At 42.3% G+C, this 26,665-nt stretch overlaps 1 protein-coding gene across 2 annotated transcripts in view; it reads left to right on the top strand.

The window, feature by feature from the left end:
* The first annotated feature begins 4,356 nt into the window (after positions 1-4,356).
* The window catches only part of LOC106579838 (PDZ and LIM domain protein 2), a 57,607-nt gene continuing 35,298 nt past the window's right edge, over positions 4,357-26,665 (top strand). Inside the window, exons 1-3 of one of the 2 annotated variants that reach the window (XM_014160100.2) lie at positions 4,357-4,763; positions 19,672-19,792; positions 26,249-26,400. In XM_014160100.2, coding sequence (XP_014015575.1) covers positions 19,700-19,792; positions 26,249-26,400 — 245 coding nt within the window. In that variant the 5' untranslated portion in view covers positions 4,357-4,763; positions 19,672-19,699. The remainder of the gene's footprint in view (positions 4,764-19,671; positions 19,793-26,248; positions 26,401-26,665) is intronic. The other variant, XM_014160099.2, reaches the window with a different exon arrangement.

The raw sequence follows: 26,665 nt of genomic DNA, 5'->3' as shown, positions 1-26,665 counted from the left end.
TATGAGTTTACAGTCTGTTTCTGCTCTCTGAAAAGGCAGATTTCCCACAAATGCGTAGGCCTGTTCTATTTTATTCCAAAGTGTGATCATGAGCACAGAGACAACCATCAGCACATGTGACTATAGCTAGCGCTCCATTTCCTCTTCTTACAATGTGGTCGTGTTCCCTGCTCAGGACTTGCGTGCATCAACCAATGGGTGCCACGTCATCGACAGTGGTGCCGGGCACCAGATTGTTATAACATACGCTGTGATGAGTTGATATCTAAAATTCCTATCAAGGTGTTGTAAGATCTAGCATGGGTCAGCAACGTCTGATGAGAGAAACACGACCATCACGTGCTTAGCTGATACGTAAAATGCCTATCCAGGTGTTATAAGATCTGGCATCCATCAGCAATGGCTCGGTAAAGGAAAGCGACTGTTATCTCAAGTTGCTAAATACAGTTGGACATTCTCTAGTTTTTTGCAGCGTTTATTTCCATTAATGTGTATGTAGTTGATTTCATGTTGCATTGATTTTGCAATTGCAAATAGTGTTTACGAAAAGCAAATGCTTGGGCAGGGACTCATGTCTGAGCAGACTGTGTTTTGGCAACATATTCATGTCTCCATATCCCCTGTCGCCTAGCTCGTTAGGCCTACAGCAAATTGCTAGAGATAATTTCCCTGCCAAAATGAATTGGCAGAGTCTGCGGATACGACTTTTCTGAACCCTTCTTCCAGACATCTAAAGGTCCCGAAGCTTCTGCGCATGTGCGGGACTCTCTACTTTAAACACAGAGTCTCAGTTTCATGGGGATATGCATTTAGATCTTCTTGAGTCATAGTGTTGTTTCGAAGTAGCCTACAGTGTTGTTTTGAATACATGTTATTGGTCACATACACATGGTTAGCAGATGTTATTGTGAGTGTAGTGAAAAGCAGTGCAGCAATATTTAACAAGTAATATCTAAAAATTCCACAACAAATACCTAATACACACAAATCTAAGTAAGGAATGGAATAAGAATATATAAATATGTGGATGAGCAATGTCAGAGTGGCACAGGCTAAGATGCAATAGATAGTGTAAATTACAGTATATACATATGAGATGAGTAATGCAAGATATGTAAACATTATTAAAGTGGCATTATTAAAGTGACTAGTGTTCTATTTATTAAAGTGGCCAATGATTTCAAGTCAGTATGCAGGCAGCAGCCTCTCTGTGCTTGTGATGGCTGTTTAACAGTCTGATACCTTGAGATAGAAGCTGTTTTTCAGTCTCTCGGTCCCAGCTTTGATGCACCTGTATTGACCTCGCCTTCTGGATGGTAGCGGGGTGAACAGGCAGTGGCTCGGGTGGTTGTTGTCCTTGATGATCTTCTGGCCTTCCTGTGACATCGGGTGCTGTAGGTGTCCTGGAGGGCAGGTAGTTTGCCCACAGTGATGTGTTGTGCAGACTGCACCACCCTCTGGAGAGCCCTGCGGTTGTGGGTGGTGCAGTTGCAGTACCAGGCAGTGATACAGCCCAACAGGATGCTCTCAATTCTGTGTCTGTAAAAGTTTGTGAGGGTTTTAGGTGCCAAGCCAAATTTCTTCAGCCTCCTGAGGTTGAAGAGGCACTGTTGCGCCTTCTTCACCACACTGTCTGTGTGGGTGGACCTGACAGTTTGTCAGTGATATGTACGCCGAAGAACTTTCCCCCTTCTCCACTGCTGTCCTGTCGATGTGGATAGGGGGGTGCTCCCTCTGCTGTTTTCTGAAGTCCACAATCATCTCCTTTGTTTTGTTGATTGAGAGGTTATTTTCCTGACACCACACTCCGAGAGCCCTCACCTCCTCCCTGTAGGCTGTCTCGTCGTTGTTGGTAATCAAGCCTACTACTGTTTTGTCGTCTGCAAACTTGATGATTGAGTTGGAGGCGTGCATGGCCACACAGTCAAGGGTGAACAGGGAGTACAGGAGGGGGCTGAGCACACACCCTTGTGGGGCCCCAGTGATGAGCATCGGCGAAGTGGAGATGTTGTTTCCTACCTTCACCACCTGGGGGCGGCTCGTCAAGAAGTCCAGGACCCAATTGCACAGGGCGGGGTTGAGACCCAGGGCTTTAAGCTTAATGATGAGCTTGGAGGGTACTATGGTGTTGAATGCTGAGCTATAGTCAATGAACAGCATTCTTACATAGGTTTTCATCTTGTCCAGATGGGATAGGGCAGTGTGCAGTGTGATGGTGATTGCATCATTTGTGGACCTATTGGGGCAGTAAGCAAATTGAAGTGGGTCTAGGGTGACAGGTAAGGTGGAGGTGATATGATCCTTGACTAGTCTCTCAAAGCACTTCATGATGACAGATGTTTAGTGCTACAGGGCGATAGTAATTTAGTTCAGTTACCTTTGCGTTCTTGGGTACAGGAACAATGGTGGCCAACTTTGGCCAGCAGACTGGGATAGGGAGAGACTGAATATGTCCGTAAACATACCAGCCAGCTGGTCTGCGCATGCTCTGAGGACTTGGCTAGGGATGCCATCTGGGCCTGCAGCCTTGCGAGGGTTAACACGTTTAAATGTCTTACTCACTTCGGCCACGGAGAGGGAGAGCCCACAGTCCTTGGTAAAGGGTCGCATCGGTGGTTTGGCAGAAAAATGCGACCATTCACACAAACATCCTAAAATCTCATCATATTTTTTTTGCTTCATACAGTGACGTTATACTATGCTATTATATTCAGTTCTGTTATGTAGAATAGGCCTACTATCATTATGGGAACTTGTAGACATTGATTCATTTTTCATCTAACTTTATTCAATTATGCACCAATCGTCAGAGTAGCCTGTAAACTAAAGTAGAGAATCCTGCACATGAGCAGAAGCTTCGGGACCTTTGGCTGTTGGGAAGAGGGGTCCAGAAAAGTGGGATCTGCAACCACTCTGAAAGTAATTTCACTAACCATTACAGTAGGCGGCTCAAGAAAAGCGTTCAAGAGTCAGTAGAATGGGACCTTAAGCACTTACACAAATTAGTAACATATTGTACAAATGCACTTACAAATTCTGAACTTATTGTACAAATTGGAATTCGTAACATGTCATGCAAATTGCTCACACAAAAAAAGCAGGATGTAGCATATCATACAAAATCGATGACATTATACACAATTGTGCACAATTTTTTGGTGGCCCGTTTTGGCTCGTGTGTCCTAATTTCAGAACTAATGGCTAAAAGTCAAACTAACCTCGATCTGGAACGCATCTTTAATTATCTAGTGGCCAATCACTTTGGACATTCTTTGTTCTCCAGGGGATTGCCTGTATGCACTTGCTCAGCAAGAGCTATCCATTGTCCCTGCAGCCAAGGGGGAGGTTAGTTTTGAGAAAAGTTTGCAATTCTCATAATAGTGTTTATTGTCATGTTTTGCTTTCCTACACGCCTAAAAGGATTCCAAAAGGGTTCTTTGGCTGTCCCCATAGGATAACCATTTTTGGTCCCTCTGTGGAAAGAGTTCTACATGGAACCCAAAAAGCTTCTACCTGAAGCCAAAAGGGTTCTTCAAAAGGTTATCCTATGGGGACAGCCGAAAAGAGTGTACTTGTTGTCCTTTTTCAATCACACATCCATGTATTGAGTCTTTTTGTGCCAACATGGTAATGTAAGAGGGATGTTATGGGGATAGTAGGCCTATATTAATAGTGCATGCTTCCTGACACAGAAGCTCAGTTGGTTTCAGATTTTCAGGTTGGATGGAGTGGAACAGATGGTATGGTACTTTATGTCAAGTTTGGGCTGACTTAAGCCAATTCATTTAGCTACAAGTTAATAAGTGTGAAGTGACATTAAGCCGACGTGTATTTTCTTGTAAGTACATGAATGCAGTTGTCACTACTTTCTGCACCTTTAGGCTATTCAATAAATCCCGTACCAATTGCAAATCTTGCATTCTATGCATACCTACAGTATCACCTACCTCCCTTCGCTGGATGGCATGTGTCGGCGTAGGCATATTTAGACCTATTGTATTTTGGGATCCCTATGGAGCAGTTGAATTTTGTAATGCTATGTATTATCTGCAGATGGCGCACTAAGACAAATGTGCAAGGCCCTATGGCCTGGTCAAGGCAAGAATGATCAAGTTTTTGTCAAATTAACGTCAGATTTGAATTTTCGTTGCAGATTAGAATTTACGCAGCAGGTTATGAGAATTGGGTTAAGGTTAGAAAACTAGTTAGGGTTAGCTAAAACGCAAAAAAATGCACCTTTTGGCATTCATTTGACAAAAGCTGGATCTCTTCTAGCCATTACCCTATGTAATATCTCAATTATCACCCACCCTTCCAGTATCCCAGACACGCCCAGCGTGCTCGTGCCTTTATTTTCATAACAGCACGTGGCACTACGAGCCATTATATGGGTGACCACAGGTGGTTTCATATCACTTCTGTATCCAGTACCCAGCAATAGAAGTCCATTTCAGAAGTCTTCTTTTCAGACCCAGAGGTTTTTCATCACACTGACAACATAGTAGCGCGAATTGCTCTCAGAGAAGGCTGCGATACCTGTGAGCAGATAGAACGGACATTGAAAACCTAATTTTTCTGTATTTTTGGAGGCGACTTGCGCGCAAGGGGTGGAGTGTTTCTGGTCCTGCGCTCTTTTAGTACTGTCTATGAGTTTTTGACTTGTGATAGGCTATTATTCATCGGGAGAGCCCCGGTGTTGGATCTGCCGGTGTACGGACACAATTCGACTATCACTGATTTATTGACCAACTGGATTGATTTAGGTAAGTGTAATAGGCTACTTTCTGTATGTCTCCCATTACCGGTCAATTCACACTAGGCTATAGGCTAGGGATCAATCGTTTGATTCAATTAGGCCTCATTTCACTTTATTTAGACAAACGATAAGAAATAATGTATCTGAATATATGCAATTTATGCTGGCCTATACCTACAAACATTAGATACAAGTGTTCTTGTTGATGCTGTCAAATTGTCTGTACACCTTGGTTTGTGTAATTATTCGCTTGATTGCTAATTTAAGGCTCCGTTAACAGGCAGTCCATTTCTGATCTGTCCAATTAATGATCTGATTGGTCAAAAGACCAATTGATGAGAAAAGATCAGAATTGGGCTGCCTGTGTTAATGTAGCCACAGTGCCCCAAGCCATCTGAACCAGAACAATGTTTTGTGTATCTTGGATTTATACCCAAACTCACAACAGGCTTGACTGTGCCTGTCTCAGACCTCCACCCGTTGGATTGACCGAGATTTCTTAACTGTCACTGAAAAGAAGGAATAGTTGCCACCAGCATCATTTTAGATTTCATTGGCTGTGTTTACACAGGTGGCCTAATTTAGATATTTTGCCAATTCTTTGGTATATCTGATACCAATCTGATTGCTTTCCTAATGTGTAAATAGCAAAACACACAATCTACTATTGAGTTAAGATTTATATCCTACCAGTTATACTCCCACTGTATACTTTATACTCCCACCACACACACATTTTTGGGATAGAAAAACGCTTCAGTGTAAACTTAAATTACTTTACCCAGACAGAAAGTGTGTGTCATCTTTTTAAGAACTAGAAATCACCTAAATAAAATCTAGACAGTCAAGGAGATATGAAAATTCCCTAATGATGAATTTAGGAGTATTTTTGTCATGGCTGGATTACTGACAGGGCATGCAGGGTATATGCCCAGGGGCCCCGATTGGAGTCCCCATTGGTTTTGTTATGTTTGAGCATAAGAACACAGAAATAGTAATGGCAAAATGTAGTTGCAGGAAATTTGCTGGAAAACTGGCAATTTTTTTTCTCTGCTGGACTGATTTTTAAGGCGAACTCACAACCCCCTTCCCGTCTGCCACAATTACAACAACAAAAAAATACCACTCTAACACTGGTAGATTTAATTACTGGGCATTTTGAATGGGTGGGAAAAAGCTGGAAGTGTTTCCCAAAACTGTTGCTCTCAACCCAAGCCCCACTCAAACCCCCCCCTGCCCCATTCCCCCTCCCTGCTGTTTGCACTGTACCTGTAACTCTCCATTGTGTTTGTTCACTGCAACCTTTCATGTGCTTGCTGCCCCCAACTCCCCCCCTCTTGTTTTCAATTGTCTATTTCCTGATGGTTCTGCTGTTCTTAGTGTGCAGGGCCATAGCACAAACAGTTCACAGACAAACAGTCCAGGGACAAAACAGACCACAGTAATTTTGGACAAGTAGGAGCCTACATTTTTGGAGAATGTAGGACAGTAGCCATCTAATTTAAGCTGTTGTGGAAACAGTATATATATTTGGCCATTCCTCTTGTTTTTCTTTATATGAACAACACTAATGATGTTTGCTATAGGCTCTATTGTGTAGAGCTTTTCTCCTGAATCACAAGAAGCAACATGCATGAAGTTGCAGTTGTGGAGGAAGTTGCACTCAGGTGGAGTATATATGATGAAAGCTTCACTGTTGCTTGTTCTCTTGTTTCGAGCATTGTGGTTTTCTTAGTTGCTGTCTTAGCTGAAACAGACGAGTGTCACTGGGTGACTGACTGGCTCATGTTGACATCCTTTAAATACTTAGACATTTCAATTGAATTGAAACATCAATTGCCATGTCTTTGTCTGTTTCTCCTCTCTGTAAGAGCTGTGTGTGTGTAACCACTGCCTGACATGGCTTTAGACTTTGAATGAGCTGCAGAGACTTGTCGTTGCAACAGGCTATTTAAAACGACGTGCATGTGATCAACTTGACAAAGCAGTGGTAAACTTTCCTGTGACTGCCTCAGTGGTTCAGAAGTCTTAAAATCAAATCTCGTACACAGATTTGCAGATGTTATTGCAGGTGCAGCGAAATGCTGATGTTTCTAGCTCCAACAGTGCAGTAATACCTAGAAACACATTAACAATACACACAGACCAATAAGAAATATGAAAATGAGCAATATCAGAATGAGCATTGTCAGTCTGGGATGGCATATATATATAACTCAGTTTTTCACAATTCCTGACATTTAATCCTAGTAAAAATTCCCTGTCTTAGGTCAGTTAGGATCACCACTTTATTTTAAGAATGTGAAATGTCAGAATAATAGTAGAGACAATTATTTATTTCAGCTTTTATTTCGTTCATCACATTCCCAGTGGGTCAGAAGTTAAATATACACTCAATTAGTATTTGGTAGCATTGCCTTTAAATTGTTTAACTTGGGTCAAACGTTTCGGGTAGCCTTCCACAAGCTTCCCACAATAAGTTGGGTGAATTTTGGCCCATTCCTCCTGACAGAGCTGGTGTAACTGAGTCAGGTTTGTAGGCCTCGCTTGCTCGCACACCTTTTTCAGTTCTGCCCACAAGTTTTCTATAGGCTGAGGTCAGGGCTTTGTGATGGCCACTCCAATACCTTGACTTTGTTGTCCTTAAGCCATTTTGCCACTACTTTGGAAGTACGCTTGGGGTCATTGTCCATTTGGAAGACCCATTTGCAACCAAGCTTTAACTTCCTGACTGATGTCTTGAGATGTTGCTTTAAAATATCCACATAATTTTCCTCCTCATGATGCCATCTATTTTGTGAAGTGCACCAGTCCCTCCTGCAGCAAAGCACCTCCACAACATGATGCTGCCACCCCGTGCTTCACGGTTGGGATGGTGTTCTTTGGCTTGCAAGTATCCCCATTTTTCCTCCAAATGTAACGATGGTCATTATGGCCAAACAGTTCTATTTTTGTTTCATCCCAGAGGACATTTCTCCAAAAAGTACTGTCTTTGTCCCCATGTGCAGTTGCAAACCGTTGTCTGGTTTATTTTATGGCGGTTTTGGAGCAGTGGCTTCTTCCTTGCTGAGCGGCTTTTCAGGTTATGTCGATGTAGGACTCGTTTTACTGTGGATATAGATACTCTTGTACCTGTCTCCTCCAGCATCTTCACAAGGTCTTTTGCTGCTGTTCTGGGATTATTTTTCACTTTTTGCACCACAATACGTTAATCTCTAGGAGACAGAACGCATCTCCTTCCTGAGCGGTATGACGGCTGCGTGGTCCCATGGTGTTTATACTTGCGTACTATTGTTTGTACAGATGAACGTGGTACCTTGAGGCATTTGGAAATTGCTCCTAAGGATGAACCAGATTTGTGGTAGTCCACAATTTGAGGTCTTGGCTGATTTTCTTTTGATTTTCCCATGATGTCAAGCAAAGAGGCACTGAGCTTGAAGGTAGGCCTTGAAATGCATCCACAGGTACACCTCCAATTGAGTCAAATGATGTCAATTAGCCTATCAGAAGTTTCTAAAGCCATGACATCATTTTCTGAAAATTTCCAAGCTATTTAAAGGCACAGTCAACTTAGTGTATGTAAACTTCTCACCCACTGGAGTTGTGATTACAGTGAAATAATCTGTCTGTTAACAATTGTTGGAAACATTTCTTGTGTCATGCACAAAGTAGATGTCCTAACCGACTTGCCAAAACTATAGTTTGTTAACAAGAAATTTGTGGAGTGGTTGAAAAACGAGTTTTAATGACTCCAACCTAAGTGTATGTATTCTTCTGACTTCAACTGTACATGCATACTACCGTTCAAATGTTTGGGGTCCCTTATAAATGTCCTTGTTTTTTGAAAGAAAAGCTCATTTTGTCAATTTTTAAAATAACATCAAATTGATCAGAAATACAGTGTAGACATTGTTAATGTTATAAATGACTTTTGTAGCTGGAAACGCGTACAGAGGCCCATTAGACGACTCTGAGATGCTGGCCTTATAGGCAGAGTTCCTTTGTCCAGTGTCTGTCTTCTTTTGCCCATCTTAATCTATTATTTTTATTGGCCAGTCTGAGGTACAGTGTTTACTTTGCACTCTGCCTTGGCCGCCTCTTCACTGTTGACGTTGAGACTGGTGTTTTGCGGGTACTATTTAATGAAGCTGCCAGGTGAGGACTTGTGAGGCATCTGTTTCTCAAACTAGACACTAATGTACTTATCCTCCTGCTCAGTTGTCCACTGGGGTCTCCCACTCCTCTTTCTATTCTGGTTAGACAGTTTACGCTGTTTTGTGAAGGGAGTAGTACACAGCTTCGTACGAGCTCTTCAGTTTCTTGGCAATTTTTCGCATGGAATAGCCTTCATTTCTCAGAACAAGAATAGACTGACGAGTTTCAGAAGAAATTTCTTTGTTTCTGACTATTTTGAGCCTGTAATTGAACCTACAAATGCTTATGCTCCATATACTCAACTTTTCTAAAGAAGGCCAGTTTTATTGCTTCTTTAATCAGAACAATAGTTTTCAACTGTGCTAACAATTGCATAATGGTTTTCTAATGATCAATTAGCCTTTTAAAATGATCAACTTGGATTACCTAACAACGTGCCATTGGAACACAGGAGTGATGGTTGCTGATAATAGGCCTCTGTATGCCTATGTAGATATTCCATAAAATAAAGCCTTTTCCAGCTACAGTAGTCATTTACAACATTAATTAACAATGTCTACACTGTATTTCTGATCATTTTGATGTTATTTTAATGGACAAAAATTGTGCTTCTCTTTCAAAAACAAGGACATTTCTAAGCTGAATCCATGGATTCAATTATTTCAATAACATCCGTTGCTGACGGGTGTAATAAAATCAAGCACACAGCAATGCAATCTCCATAGTCAAACATTGGCAGTAGAATGGCATGTACTGAAGTGCTCAGTGACTCAACGTGGCGCTGTCATAGGGTGTAAACTTTCCAACAAGTCAGTTTATCAATTTTCTGCCATACTAGAGCTGCCCTGGTCAAACTATAAGTGCTGTTATTGTGAAATGTCTTGGAGCAACAACGGCTCAGCCGCGAAGTGGTAGGCCACACAAGCACACAGAACAGAAGCACGTAGCGCGTAAAAAAAACGATCTGTCCTACCTACCGATTTCCAAACTGCCTCTGGAAGCAACATCAGCACAATAACTGTTCATCAGGAGCTTCATGAAATGGGTTTCCATGGCTGAGCAGCCGCATGCAAGCCTAAGATCACCATGCGCAATGCCAAGCGTCAGCTGGAGGGGTGTAAAGCTTGCCACCATTGGACTCTGGAGCAGTGGAAAAGCATTCTCTGGAGTGATGAATCATGCTTCACCATCTGGCAGTCAGGAGAACGTTACCTGTTTGAATAAATAGTGCTAACTGTAAAGTTTGGTGGAGGTGGAATAATGGTCTGGGGCTCTCATGGTTCGGGCTATGCCCCTTAGTTCCAGTGAAGGGAAATCTTAATGCTACAGCATACAATGGCGTTGTAGACAATTCTGTGCTTCCATATTTGTGGCAACAGTTTGGGGAAGGCCCTTTCCTGTTTCAGCATGACAATGCCCCCATGCATAAAGTGAGGTCCATACAGAAATGGGTTATCGAGATCGGTGTGGAAAAACTTCACTGGCCTGCACATAGCCCTGACCTCGAACCCATCGAACACCTTTGGGCTGAATTGGAACGCCGACTGTGAGCCAGGCCTGATCGCCCGACCTCATTAATGCTCTTGTGGCTGAATGGAAGCAAGTCCCCCCCCCCCAGCAATGTTCCAACATCTAATGGAAAGCCTTCCCAGAAGACTAGAGACTGTTATAACAGCAAAGGGGGAACCAACTCCCTATTAATGCCCATGATTCTGGAATGAGATGTTCGATAGATACCATGATTACATGAAATGGTGACATGCTAACCTCTCACCATTACAATAACTGGAGGTGTTAGCATTTAATTTTTTATTTTATTTTTGGGGGTGATATTTGTCCGAACTTCCTCAATCATAATTCACAATTAATTTATTCACAATTCATTCAGGACTATCCGTAATCATGGTAGCATCCACATTAACGTAAGTGTTTTAAAACATATTCTATTTTACCATTCATAAATATATTTGGCCACAAAATAATCTGAAATGCAAACAAACCAAATGCATCCAAAAAGTTTGTAGAGTCACAAGCCAGATGTAATCATTGCGTGCTAGTAATATGGGACCAAATACAAAATTGTTGACTACTTTTTAATGACTACATATAATTAAATGTGTCCCAATACATTTGGTCCCTTTCAAAATGGGGGGGACTATTTACAAAAACTGCTTTAGTTTCTAAACGGTTCACCTGATTTGGATGACAATATTCTCAAATGAAGGCTACCAGTCTGCACTTTGACTCCTTAGTCACTGTATAACTTCAAAGCGCTGGAGTACAGAGCCAAAATAAGAAAAAATGCTGTCCCAATAATTACTGTGTGCACTGTGTATGGACAGTATAAAAATAGAAAAGGTGTGTACAGCAGTAGTTAATATGGTCTGTGTAGGGGATGTGGTGAGGGGGTCTGACTCCCTACAGCAATCTGTATAGTGATGACACCAGTAACATGATCCTCAGATGATGCTGCTGGGAAGGAGTGAGAAGTGGAGCCAGTGCACTCTGAAGCCACACAACTGACACAACCATGGCTACTGTACCAAGTACAGTAGTAACATTAGCTGCTAGCTATGTGGCATGGTGGTTTTTAGGATAGTATATAAAGAACCTTGATAAAATAATTATGTCCCTTGCGTAAAAGGTTAAATTCATAATGACATTGAAATTCCAGAGATGTATTGGAGATAAGTTAGGCTAAATATGAACACTGTCAAGTTTTCCTTTTTAATTAAGAGGGAGTAACCTGCAGCTCAGTATTAGATGGTAATATAGGTCTCACACAACCTAGGAAGATCTTAGTCACTCATCTCCCTTCAGCAACACCCCATTCTTTTCTTATCTATTCTGTTATTGTTTGATATGTCCTCATCACCTTAGTGATGGCAATTTTACTTGATGAAGTCACTGCGTGTGATTAGTGTTAGAATGTTGAGAATGTAATTCCACATTTAACACAGGGAGAGGCTTTCCATGGCATTCCTCTCTCTATTCAATGGGTGTGTGTCAGGGCAGGCGGCAGGACGGGTGTCCATCAGCCACAGTCCTCCTCACGAAAGGGAGTGTGCTTGAAAACATTACAGGACATCAGCAAGACAAGAACACTCACAAAGGCTATGGAAAGTTCAGAGGTAAATTGCCACAAGCGAGAGATTTCCATGTGTGAATCATACCCAGACCATTCTGCTTCAACCACAGCAATGGATCTGTGTGTTTCTCTGCATTAAAGTTCAGCCAGGAGCAAGTTGAGATGAAGTACATCTGCAGATTGAATCATGCCATTCCCTCTGCATTAGCACAAAAAAGTTCTGCTCCAATCAATTTTGTCACTGACTTCCAGGAAAAAGGCCTGTGTAAAACCTGGTTCTGTAGAAACCAGTGGGAAAGGTGAGGAGTGTGAGCTGAGCATGGTGCATAAACAGACATGTTCATATCCAGGCCTGGCATCTTCTCTGTGCTAGCCAACAAGACTCATCTTTAAAGCACATCAATCAGAATAGAGAAACCCTGCCATAATTGTGGTTTAGTGACGTGCACATGAAACCAGACTCACCCAAAGGTGTGTTAGCATTATCTTGCTATACTTACTTCTGCTAAATTGTAGATGATATCACAGACCTGTTTTAGCAGGACCCACACCCACTTTCACAATTACGTAGTTTTGAAGTGACGGTAAACAAAGAAGAATTCACAGGGAGGGATTACTTTAGACAAGTTTCATTGTGTCAAAGGTATGGCACTTGTGGTGGTGAATTGGTCTCCAGGTTACTCCCTCCCAAGCCCCAGACTCAGTGCCACCAGTGGACACTCCTGTATCTCACTCTACCAAGTTGACAGCAGTGACCCTCTCCTGCCCCTGTGTTATGTTGTGTACTAGGAAGCGTTTCCATGTTGTGTATAGAAGAGGCTAGTCGCTGAGTGTACAGTCGGTAACCCAGGCTTACCAGTGGCTAAAGCTAATTGATTTTAATCTGCCTGTCTGTTGAACACCGCTGGCACCATGCAGTGCGTGTTTGAGCAGTGAGGAACAGTCTGGAGTCCAACACCAGAATACTTGAGCTGTTCTGCTCTGTCCTGTGTGTGTGTCTCGTACCTTTACCCTGATGGGCTGCTCACTCAAAAACATGACAAGTGCCTGGGGGCTTTTTCATTTGAGTATGACAGTTTTAACTCTCCTCAGATGGATCATTCCCCACTTGAAACTGAATGCAGCCTTCACGTCTGTCTGTGCAGTTGATTTCCACAGCCTTTATCAAACTCATTATTGCTTCATTCACCTTTGACACCAAATTTCACAACTGAAACTCTGGATGATACTGCATATAAAGTGCAGATAAAATGTCCCTGGTATTTGGTAGGCAGGTGTAGCACAGCGGAAGTGAGGTATTTGATCACTGGACCTACCAGTTTATATTTCCTACTGTAAGTACACTTTAGTCATTTAGCAGACACTCTTATCCAGAGTGACTTACAGGAGCAATTAGGGTGCCTTGCTCAAGGACACATTGACAGATTTTTCACCTAGCCTGCTCAGGGATTCGAACCAGCAACCTTTGTTACTGGACCAACACTCTGTGGCCAATTAATAATGAACTTCTGGTTACCTGATGAGTGAAGACATGTGAGCCATATGTATTACTTCGTTACTTTAATTCCTCCCCGTAGTGTGGGTGCTTTTTATTGCACCGCCATTGCAGGGAGATGTCACCAGAATAAAATAATCCACCGTTTTCTTTTTTTACCAACCGCAAAGCTGGTGTGATTTGGACTACTAACCCCTTTTAAACATTGTTTTAGAGCTAGACTTCTGGGTTGTACCATTTGGATTTGTCTTTTCCTTCAATATTAGTTTGTGTGATTTAACAGGGGCTGAGCTAGAGTGGTGTTTATGATACTTGGGCAGATCCCAAAGGGGCCCGGGGTCAGGTCTATTTACAAAAACGCCTGTAGAGTAGGCTTGGGCGGTATACTAGGATATTTGGAAATAGCCACAGTATGGTTTAATCTGTCACATTTATTTTTACTGAACAAAATATAAATAACATGCAACAATTTCAGATTTTACTGAGTTCATATAAGGAAATCGGTCACTTGAAATAACCCTATGGATTTAACATGATTGGGAATACAGATATGCATCTGTTGGTCATATATACCTTAAAAAAAATAGGTATGGGCATGGATCAGAAAACCAGTCAGTATCTGGTGTGACCACCACTTGCCTCATGCAGCGCGACAAATCTCTTTCGCATAGAGTTGATCAGGCTGTTGATTGTGGAATGTTGTCCCACTCCTCTTCAATGACTGTGCGAAGTTTCTGGATATTGGTGGGAACTGGAACACAGTCGTACACGTCAATCCAGAGCATCCTAAACATGCTCAATGGGTGACATGTCTGGTGAGTATGGAAGAACTGGGACATTTTCAGCATCCAGGAATTGTGTACAAATCCTTGCGACATGCTGAAACATGAGGTGATGGCACGATATTTCTCTCTGTTCATTCAAAATGCAATTATGTTCATTGTCTGTCGCTTATGCCTGCCCATACTATAACCCCACCACCACCATGGTGCACTCTGTTCACAATGTTGACATCAGCAAACTGCATTTAGAAATTTGATGGCAATGCATCATTTTTTTCAAAAAATTACCTTTGTTTTTCATTGTAAGCTCCTTTACTTGTGTGGCTCCCAGCCAAGTAACGTTGTACTTCTGTTGTCATCTGATGACAATTAAGTTATTTTCTGCCGAATGTGTTGCAGTAATGCATTTTCTGTGATGGAAACTATAGTTGTACTTCACTGATCATTCAATTGAAGTTACAATTAAAAAGTTGACTTTCAATATAAAACGTGCCCCTGTCAATACACAGCTGGACTCACCTGCTCCTGCTTTCTCCTGTTGTGCTATTTACAAACTGACTGGTTCAACTGTTCTGGGGGCCTGCAGTAAGCTTCATAATATACGCTGAACAAAAATATAAACATGTAAAGTGTAGGTCCCATATTTCATGAGCAGAAATAAGCTCCCAAAAATGTTCCATACACACACAAAGCTTATTTCTCTCAAATGTTGTGCACACTTTTTTATTTTATTTTTTTACATCCCTGTTAGTTATTTCTCCTTTGCCAAGATAACCCATCCTCCTGACAGGTTTGGCATATCAAGAAATGTATTAAACAGCATGATCATTACACAGGTGCACCTTGTGCTGGGGACAATAAAAGGCCACTCTAAAATGCCACACAACACAATGCTATAGATGTCTCAAGTTGAGGGAGAGTGCAATTGGTGTGCTGACTGAAGGAATGTCTGCCAGAGCTGTTGCCAGAGAATTTAATGTTAATTTCTCTACCATAAGCTGTCTCCAACTTCGTTTTAGAGAATTTGGCAGTATGTTCAACCGGCCTCCCATCACAGTCCACGTGAAACCACGCCAGCTTAGGACCTCCACATCCAGCTTCTAAACCTGCGGGATAGTCTGAGACCAGCCACCCGGACAGCTGATGAAACTGTGGGTTTGCACAACTGAAGAATTTCTGCAGAAACTGTCTCGGGAAGCTTTTATGATGGAAAGAATGTAGCCAGCTACATTTCCTAATGTTTTGCTTAAAGTTAATCTTGCATTTTACTGGAGAAAAGTAGGCTGGCTACACCGAGAAAAGTAGCAACACTGATCACTACCGTCTGCTGATAGAATGCCCGTTCTTGAATTCTCATCTGAGTGAAGTGCATCAGAGGCACTGATGCGGAACAGAAATTACATTAAGAAGCATTTTAGAGCTGCGTTTAAAAAAAAAACGCTGCAAGATATTGCTTATGCATTTATTTTTTTCCTTAATGAAAAACAAATTATTCTGCATTAACGAGACACCTGAATTTAATTAGGTGAAGAGGCATAATATTGTTCACTTTTTGCCGTGTTTGAGAAGTCAAAGCCCTTTGGATGAGTTATCTGTACAGCTGCCACTGCGAACTTTTGATTTCCCTTTTTTATTTTTATTTTTTATTATTATTTTTTCTCCTCTGGATTGGTCCCTGTCTGCTTCTCCCCTATCTTTTCAGAGTAGTGATGCCCGTTTCCCTAGCGACGTCAGATGCAACAGACACCGCATCTACACGTGCTGCTCCAGAGCCAGTACTGTTCTTCCTTCACTCATGTCTGTTTTGTAAATTTGCACAATGTCTCTCGTTTACATTCGCTTGTAAATGACCAACCTCGCCAAAAATCACATTCAGTAGCTCCTACCTATAGATGTATAACTTTGTGCTGGATTGTCTGTCTTTGCAATTTTGTTTATTTTCATTTTGTGCTCATTTGCATATTTAGCTTGAAGCCTCCAGAAATGTGCTAATTTTGTTAAGACTGCCAACGTTTCTTTTTTGTATTTTTGGCACCCCCGTGTGTACTAAGCCGGTAATGCCATAACTCTCGGAATGAAAGGACAGTATGAAGATATGAAAGTCTGAATACCGCCCAACCCTATTGTAGAGTCTGAATGATTTTGCGCTACAAACTATTAAAAGCTACTTATGGAAAGCTGAGACCCAGTGTCTAAAACTGTTATAAGCTTATAGTTGCTGTCACAAACTCAAAACTCCACACAGTTGTCACTGACTAGTTGGATATTCATTTCCCATTCAGCAAACAATATCTGTACTTACTGCATTCCTATAAATTCCTTTTTATCAGGTTTTTGCTTTGGCGGCCCTTATTTGTTTTGACATTTGTCAATAAAACTCTTGAATGCAGCTGTTTTTATAGCATTTTATTTTCGACTTGTAGCCCTGGTTGTCCTAAACATTTAAATGGTAAACACTTCATTGTGTGGCTAAATATAAGGGCTGGACATGCAGATAAATGAAAAGCCGAATTTTTATTTTATTTTTTATTTTATTTTTTTATTATTACAAAAAGATATACTTGGGTCTCTGGAGTGATGGGGTTAACACCTGAAGTGTGACTATATTACTGCAATGATCTGTTTACCAACAACTGAATTTCAGGTCAATAGCTCACGTTCACCTCAACTGATCTGACAGACTATACCAATAGCTAACAGTTATGACCCTTACTCTGCCAATAGCAAGCAGTTTTACAGAGAAGTCGTTCCATTAACACTGAATTAGCGCTGTGCCTTGTTGATAATGGCTCCAGTGGAGAGCTGCTGATCCTGGTCCTTCGGACTAATTGAACAGCCCAGAGGCTGGGAACCTTAGTGTCTGTCCCCAGGGATTACAGCAGGAACAACAGCAGGGGCCTCGGCTGTTTCTCATGGCCACAGCAATTAAGGCTGTAAATGATGGCGAGCCTGGTAACCCCACTAACTGCCTGACTGTGCTAATGACTGGGTTGGTTAGTGCTGCTTGTCCCAAAACCTTGTGGAATGTACAGACAGCTGTAGATGGCTGAAACAGGCCAGTTTAAGGAGGGAGCGATGTCCCAGATCCTGACTGGGTTCACTGTCTGCTATGCTTCTGCCTGGGTGGCTGTGGAACCAGCCTTGGCTCCTAAAGATAGATGACCACCTCAATTGTAGCACTATGGTATATGGAATTAGACAGATCATATTTACAGGAATATTTATGACCAGGGACGACATCCATGTGCGTTGTTCATTGTCCTGCTAGACATAAGATTAGGAAGGTTGCCACGTGGTGTGCCAAGGTTCAGATACTGATATGTCCAAGTATGTTTCATTTCAAATTCCTACATACACAGTAATGCTATATAGTTGCATAACGACTTCCGAATCCAGAATTGGGAAATGTCAGCCTTTTGATGTAGGATTTGTCAGCATTTTGTTTCTGGGTCAAACCTGTTTAGTCACAAGTCCACTCCAACTCTCTGTGGCTGTATACAGAACAGATTTCAACAGGGACTTGAACACAATAACTTCCTAATTACACAAGACAAGTATTTGCAAGACTGAGCATGCTTTTCTATATTTAACTCGATGTTATGCAATTTAGGTTGCTGTCAGTTAAGTGAAGTTGAATTCATTGAGCCCTCCACTGGTGATTTTTGGCATTTTAAATCTTGGTGTGGCAAGCTCCCCCAAAAAATGTTGCTGCATGCCAGCAAAGGCACTACACAACAATGCATGAATTGCACTATAATGGTGACAAACGGTGCCCACAAACTGTTAGGGCCTACATAAAGCTGTCCCAGCAGCAGAGCTTTCTTTTCAGCACCATGGAATGAATCCTTAAAACCGTTACACCTGGCTGTCAGTGGAGTCTTGTCTGGGAGTGAAACAGTTCATTCAGCCTCATTTACTGCCTTTTACGACGGACGTAGTCAATATAACTATTTGTTATTTTTAAAATGTACAGCGACCGAATTCAGAACATGGGTCATTCTTACAGTACTCTCCCTGTACACCAAGTTCGAACCGTAGGATAAATAAAGGGGGCATATAAGCAGACAATGAATGCTCTTAGAATATTCAATGATTACATTTCTCTAAAACAGGCTATAGGCTACATGTGCACCACCAAGTCAAACAGTAGGCCATGTTATGAGGGGGGGACACATTTATTAGGGTGAAGCACATGGACTACTAACAGCTTACGACACAACATACACTTAGTGTTACTTTCTTATTTGCAGTATACAGATCTCCCTGGCATAATACATAATTTATGCAGCAGCATTCAAGACATTTTTGGACTCGCCTTGTTGTACTGTGCTCAATTGAACAGGAAGGTGGCACGGCGGTCCTTCTTGAGGGCACATTTTGTCATCAAAGTCTGGCGTTCTCTGGATTCATGGTGCTTTCAAGTCAACTTGGAACCTGGAAAAAAAACTTTGTCGAATCAAGACGTCAGTGATCTTCAGGTCGAAGCTGTAGAAAGAGGCCCGAGTTCCCAACTTGGAATTCCAAGTTGGATGACCGTTCAAAGCATATTCCCAGACGGGGCTAAGTAACAAACTTTCCCAGGATATAGACATGTCTTATGGGCAGAAAGTTTAAATTCTTGTTGATCTAACTGCACTGTCCAATTTACAGTAGCTATTACGGTGAAAAAATACCATTCTATTGTTTGAGTGCACAACAACAAACTTATGGCAACTGGTTTGATACATTCACTTATATTCAATGTACTTATATTCTATAATATTGCTCTGATTTGTCATCCTGAGGGTCCCAGAGATAAAATGTAGCATAGTTTTATATTAATGTAGGCCCTGGGTTCTAAAGTTTGAACCCCTGCTGTTTCTCAACACAGCATGAATTACATAGGAGAGGGAGCTGTCACTATCTCAACATGAACACATGTGCAAATGATAAACACTACAGTAATGTTGTGCATGAGAAAGGCATGGCGTTATAGGGGCCAATTGTAATCTGTACCCATTGGATGCATTGACATACTGTAAAACACACACTTCCTAAGGGAAAGGGCAGCATCCTGTGCTATGATCCCTTTTAAAATAAGATGGAAATAAGTCCATGGTGAGAGAATAAATTCGGTGTCTGTGGATCTGCTGAACAAATGTTTGACTTGATTTGTATCCTGTGGTATCATACCACATTTTGCTATGTTATAAATAAAAAATTAAAAAATTCATAAGGATATTTTAAGGATTTATTGAAACTGCTGGTTTGCAGGAACTTCAACAATGTCAGTCATGTGCCTTTTTGGGTTTCGAATTCCTTCCATTCCTTTTAGATGTGGTTACACAATGTTATGTTAAGTGGAAGTCAGGTGACAGCAGTTCTCACGTCTCCTCTCTCTCTCGGGTTTGAACAGGCAGTAGGTGGCAACCTCTGGTCACGTGATGTCGCTGACAGTGAACCTGATTGGTCCGTCTCCATGGGGGTTTAGAATATACGGAGGAAGGGACTTCAAGAAGGCGATAACCATTTCCAAGGTAATTGCTAATGGCCTTACTGCTAGTCTGTCTCACCCTATCCTCTGTAAGCAAAACATGGCATGCCAACTCAACTTCCTCAGTCTCTGCTGTACTTCTCTGCTCCTCTCATTGTTTATCTTCATTGGCTGCCTTCTACCTGTTTCCTTGACTACTGTATTTAGTCAGATTGGAATGAAAGCTACATCAGGAGGAAACCGGGGGGGGGGGGGTGCTGCTGAGTGTCAGACCACTGTGTGTGCACGTTGTTTTTCTATTCTTGATTTTCCAAGAGGAGGAAGTAACAGGAAGAAGGAGCTGTAGAAGGGAAGACATTAGCATAGAGTTCTCCAACTCTGAAAACAAATCAGAAAATCCAGGGCAGACTCCCTGCCACAGCCACTCTGAAACCCAGGGCAGACTGCTCCCTGCCTGCCACAGCCACTCTGAAACCCAGGGCAGACTGCTCCCTGCCTGCCACAGCCACTCTGAAACCCAGGGCAGACTGCTCCCTGCCTGCCACAGCCACTCTGAAACCCAGGGCAGACTGCTCCCTGCCTGCCACAGCCACTCTGAAACCCAGGGCAGACTGCTCCCTGCCTGCCACAGCCACTGCACATCCTGGTTCCTCACTACCACGGAATTCTCTATCATTCCTCAAACCTTTTAATGCAAGTAGATCGTAGTGTTTTTGGGGTACTGTTGTTGACTTCAAAGGCATAATTTCTTGTCAGCCCATTTAATAGCTACTTTCTTGTGTTGATGGGCATTCCTTCTAATTTCCTCCCTCTAGTCTACCATGTAGTCAACAACACCAGCATGCAGGAAACACAGGGAATTGTCTCAACTATCAAACAGTCACTTAAAAGAAACGGGGATCCATGCTGAGAGGGAGACCTCATCAGTGAAAGTGGATGTCAAACCTATTGGAGAAGCAGGATTCCCCCCCCCGGTTAAGCAGCTATGGCTTTGGTCTGTCTGAAGTGGTTGCATCTTGGCACTGAAACCTCATGGATGGCCCCTCCTTTTCCCATCCTGTTGGCCTGAATAGAGAGCTTGCCCCTTTTTCTGCCGGGCATAGCCCCTGAGAAAAGTTGCATCCTTAGTTTATGTGAATTGAAGCGTGCCATGATCAGAAAAGGCAGGCACCATTGTGGGTCGCCACAGCAACGCGAAATTGCCACTCGAGTGGACCCACAGACATGGCACCTCTGCCCTCTTGCTTTGCAAAATGGACAAACACCCTGTTGCCTGTCATTTTCTCTGCACCCTTCCATGTTTCTGCTGGAGATTTATGAAGGTGGCCTCTTCACTGATTGGGTCTTTGTTTTTTGTTGTTGTCTTTTCTCCCTATTTCTGTCTTTAATTGTGCGCCAGCCTTCTCGATCGCAAAAGTTGGGCTGCTCTCCGTTGTTCACAAGTGCTCAATACTCCCGAGTTAATCTCCTCATGTGGGTTTTGTATGGTTGTGTGTTTTTGTTCCGTGTAAATCCATTTGAATTCAATCACTTTTTGATAGCACCCCTTTTGATTTTAACAAATATTCCCATTCATATATTTGCCTGTTGTAGAAGTGCTCAGAAAGTGACTTTTTGGACCTGCATGCCAAAACATTCAAGAGAAAGTTGACTTTTTTTTTCTTTTTTTTCCATTATTTATATATATATATATTACAAACAGGGTTGTTAAACTGTTTAATTTCTATAATATTTTGTAAATGCGTAAACAATTTTTTCTCATTGTTGTAGCTTAGACCCTATTTTACATCCTCTGATGTTTTTGTGTTGTGCCCGCCATCAGTTGAGACACAACATGCTCTTGAATACAGGGTGGGTGTCATGTTTTGGCTGATGAATACAATTTAAATTTAAACTTTAAAATGGTACTACAAAGAAGATGGGAGGTCCACACATCAGAGAATGATGACTTGAATGGGTATGTCTACATATTGAAAGTAATTAGTAGTAATTAGAATTGAACATTTCAATGGTGTACCAGCAAAATGTGTATGTCTTATGTTATTTTTAGTGTTACATTTTGTTATTTGTTACTGCATTGTTGGGTTTAGAACTTGAACGGTATTTCACTACTTGAGCAGCATGACATTAAAACTTGTCTGAAGGGATAGGTCCCTTCTATGAATAATATTTCTATTTTTTAAATGACACCCACCCTGTATTCAAGAACATGTTGTATCTCAACCAATGGTGGGCTCAACACAAAAATCTCACATGAGGCTCTAAGCTACAACAAATGGGCCTTTTCTTTTTTCTTTTCTAAGCTAGTGAACAACTGTTTGGAGCTGTTACAAAGTCATTCATAATATTTAGCCTTTTTTTTTTCTTCATGTGAATAGAAGATGTATAGGCTTTGATTCAACTCATTTCTCGTGCTTCGAGTCTTCACAGATTTGGCAAAATTCGTATGACAACACTACATTTTCTTTCCTTACATATTATACTGTTTTATCATACACTGCATTCGGAAAATATTCAGACCCCTTGACTTTTCCCAAATGTTTTACTTTATAGCCTATATTTTAATGGCATATCGAAAACAGGTTTTTAGAATTGTTTGCAAATGTATTAAAATAGAACAACGGAAGACCTTATTTATATAAGTATTCAGACCCTTTGCTATGAGACTCGAAATTGAGCTCCAGTGCATCCTGTTTCCATTGAGCATCCTTGAGATGTTTCAACAACTTGACTGGAGTCCACCTGTGGTAAATTCAATTGCTTGGACATGATTTGGAAAGTCACACACCTGTCTATATAAGGTCCCACAGTTGACAGTGCATGTCAGAAAAAACCAAGCTATGAGGTCAAAGGAATTGCCCATAGTGCTCCCAGACAGAATTGTGTCGAGGCGCAGATCTGGAGAAGGCTACTTAAACATTTCTGCAGCATTGAAGGTCCCCGAGAACAGAATGGCCTCTATCATTCCTAAATGGAAGAAGTTTGGAACAACCGAGGCTCTTCGCTCAGTTTGGCCGGGCGGCCAATTCTATAATCAGGGGAGAAGGGCCTGAGCCCAGACTTGAATCCGATCGAACATCTCTGGAGAGACCTGAAAATAGCTGTGCAGCAACGCTCCCCATCCAACCTGACAGAGCTTGAGGATCTGCAGAGAAGAATGGGAGAACTCCCCAGATACAGATGTGCCAAGCTTGTAGTTCATACCCAAGAAGACTCAAGGTTGTAATCGCTGCCAAAGGTGCTTCAACAAAGTACTGCGTAAAGGGTCTGAATACTTATGTAAATGTCATATTTCAGTTTTTTTTTTAATAAATTTGCAAACATTTAAAAAAAACTGTATTTGCTTTGTCATTATGGGGTATTGTGTGGTGATTTGGGGGGGGGGTTAAACCATTTTTACAATAAGGCTGTAACATAACAAATTGTGGAAACAATCAAGGGGTCTGAATTCTTTGACTGTACTGTATACTAAACATTTAAAAATTGAATTAAACATTGTCTTTGATCCTATGAAATGTCTGGATTTACAGTACCAGTCAAGTTGACACCTACTCATTTCAGGCTTTTTATTTATTTTTAATATTTTCTACATTGTAGAATAATAGTGAAGATTGTCAAAACTAGGAAAAAACACATGGAATCATGTAGTAAGCAAAAAAAAATAGTGTTAAACAAATCAATATATTTGAGAATCTTCAAAGTAGCCACCCTTTGCCTTGATGGCAGCTTTGCACACTCGGTACCTAATGGCAGTCAGGCTACCTCTGGCGAGCACATGGAGGTCTGTGCGGCCCCCCCAAAGAAATGCCACCCCACACCATGACTGACCCACCGCCAAACCGGTCATATTGGAGGGCGTTGCAGGCAGCAGAACGTTCTCCACGGCGTCTCCAGACTCTGTCACGTGCTCAGTGTGAACCTGCTTTCATCTGTGAAGAGCACAGGGCGCCAGTGGCGATTTTGCCAATCTTGGTGTTCTCTGGCAAATGCCAAACGTCCTACACGGTGTTGGTCTGTAAGCACAACCCCCCACCTGTGGACGTCGGGCCCTCATACCACCCTCATGGAGTCTGTTTCTGACCGTTTGAGCAGACACATGCACATTTGTGGCCTGCTGGAGGTCATTTTGCAGGGCTCTGGCAGTGCTTCTCCTGCTCCTCCTTGCACAAAGGCGGAGGTAGCGGTCCTGCTGCTGGGTTGTTGCCCTCCTACGGCCTCCTCCACATCTGATGTACTGGCCTGTCTCCTGGTAGCGCCTCCATGCTCTGGACACTACGCTGACAGACGCAGCAAACCTTCTTGCCACAGCTCGCATTGATGTGCCATCCTGGATGAGCTGCACTACCTGAGCCACTTGTGTGGGTTGTAGACTCCGTCTCATGCTACCACTAGAGTGAAGGCACCGCCAGCATTCAAAAGTGACCAAAACATCAGCCAGGAAGCATAAGAACTGAGAAGTGGTCTGTGGTCCCCACCTGCAGAACCACTCCTTTATTGGGGGTGTTTTGCTAATTGCCTATAATTTCCACCTGTTGTCTATTCCATTTGCACAACAGCATGTGAAATTTATTGTCAATCAGTGTTGCTTCCTAAGTGGACAGTTTGATTTCACAGAAGTGTGATTGACTTGGAGTTACATTGTGTCGTTTAAGTGTTCCCTTTATTTTTTTTGAGCAATGTGTATATGTCTAATTGCATGTAAAACCAACCTGATATTTTGATGTTCAAATGTGGGGTTAAATGTGGAATGCCTGGTCAAGTGCACAGCCAACACGTCCTGTCCTTTCAAAGTAGGTGGTCACCCTTCTAACGCCGTTCTATACATCTATCTATGACTGAATTAATGGCTGCCCAACCAGTGCCAGGATAAGGGCAGATTTCTCAATTTCTGCATACAATTGTGTGTATTGACTTATTAATGAACTGTTACTGTAAATGGTTAGCTGACTGATATATCCTAGCTAACCATGGGTAATCTTATTAAATGATGCGATACAGCCCAAACAACAGTGTGTATATATTGCTAGACTAGAGATATGCCCTAGCTTATAGTTTGTTAGTGAGTGGTTGCAGATCTAACTAGCTGGAATGAAGCAAGGGTGTGAATAGTAGCCATGTAAATGTATCCTTTCACTGTTTACAGTAGGTCCTCAGCTAGCCAGACCTGTCTGATCGGGTGCCACGGGTGTGTCCAGCATACACCTGTGCAAATCTGTGTGTATCAAAGGAATTAAACATCCAACCAATGCCTCAAGTGTAGTGCTGTAGGTCCACCACACACCTGGGGGTTGTGGGGTCCTGTCCAGACAACCCCTAGACACTTGTAGAAATATGAGAGAATTGGACAGATTTAAGCAATATGGCCAAAATTGCACCAACCTATCAGAGGATAAGGTGGACCTCTCACCATGTCACCACCTATCAATTCCTCTGGGCAGTAGCCTAGGGGTTGTTTCTGGACAGGCAGTGGATATTATGTTAGCTCAATAATTCATTCAGTCTGGCACTGTCCCCAAAAAATAATAGCTGTCAAATACTTGCTTCCTCTGTCCTTAATTGCATTTCCTTGATTCATTGCATCCTCTCTCCTCATCCTTCTCAAAACCCATTTGGATAAGGTCAGAGGTCCCTCCCTTCTTGCCTTCTTATCCAATGGGTTTTGAGAAGTGAGGAATGAAGGAAATGATATTGAGATTCTCCCCTTGTTTCCTCCATTCCTGAACTCTCTCAAAGCACATTTGGGGGAGAGGAGTGACGGTTCCTCTCCTCGGGCTCCAATGCACTTTTAAGGAGAGGCAAGGAGGACAGAGAAAGCAAGAATGTGATGTCTAGTTTACACGCAAACGCACACTGCTTGAAGAGTTTACTGATTTTATGTTTTGGCATTCAGGTCCAAAAAGTCACTTTCTGGCCACTTCATGAGCAGACATGTATGGGGAAAATGTTGTTTAAATCAAGAGATGCTGTCAAAGGTGTTAAATTCGAATGGATGTACCCTTCTATTAGGCTGGAATTCCCCCTAATGCAGGCAGTAGACCCCATTGGCCTTGACATTGGGGGGGGAGCTTGCATCAAAGGTTATGCCAGAGTAGTCAGCCCCAGTACTGTCCCACTGATTACTTTTCCCTCCGGGTGTCATGAATCCTCACTGTTGAGGTGTTCCAGGTGCATGACGAGCCGTGGTGTCTATTACATTTTGGTTGCAATAAACGTTAGAATCACTTGCTAGAGCCCTGCAAGACCTGATTGACACCTGGAAGGCAAACTGAGGAAAATAGCCCATCTCTCCACAACAGCCACATAACCTGGCTGGGCCTCATGTTATTACAATCGTGACCGTTCACATCTGTCAGCCCTTGACAAATAGTCCAACACTCATAAGATGTGCAGCCTTTCCTTCAGGCATGCTGGTTATTTACGTTGCTGATAGCACCATGTCTGCACCAAGTCCACAGGCAGTAGAGTGAGTCTGACTGCAGCTCTTACCTCTGGCCCACAGGTCAATGGGGGCAGCAAAGCCGAGCTGGCTGCCCTGCAGCCTGGTGATGTCATCCTGGAGATCAATGGAGAGAACACAGTGGACATGCTCAATGTGGAGGCCCAGAACAAGATCAAAAACTCCAAGACTCAACTGCAGCTGCTGGTGGAGAGGTAGGGTTTACTACAGTGCACAGCCCAGGAGCACAGATTTATCCTCATGTACTGTACCTAAGAGTGTCAAGATGTTTTCAAATCTTGGTGTAGATTTATATTTTTGTCATTTAGTAGACTCTTATCCAGAGCCTTGCTCAAGGGAATATTGACAGTTTGTCACCAAGTTTGCTTGGGGATTCGAACCAGTGACCTTTTTGCTGCTGGCCCAACGCTCTTAACTGCTAGGCTAGCTGCCTAGATTATTTTTATTCTGTAGGAAGTC

Source organism: Salmo salar, chromosome ssa20 (assembly GCF_905237065.1).
Source record: "Salmo salar chromosome ssa20, Ssal_v3.1, whole genome shotgun sequence".
Taxonomy (NCBI): Eukaryota; Metazoa; Chordata; class Actinopteri; order Salmoniformes; family Salmonidae; genus Salmo; species Salmo salar.
The sequence above is the reverse complement of the archived record's forward strand: the minus strand, read 5'-3'. Positions and strand labels throughout refer to the sequence as shown.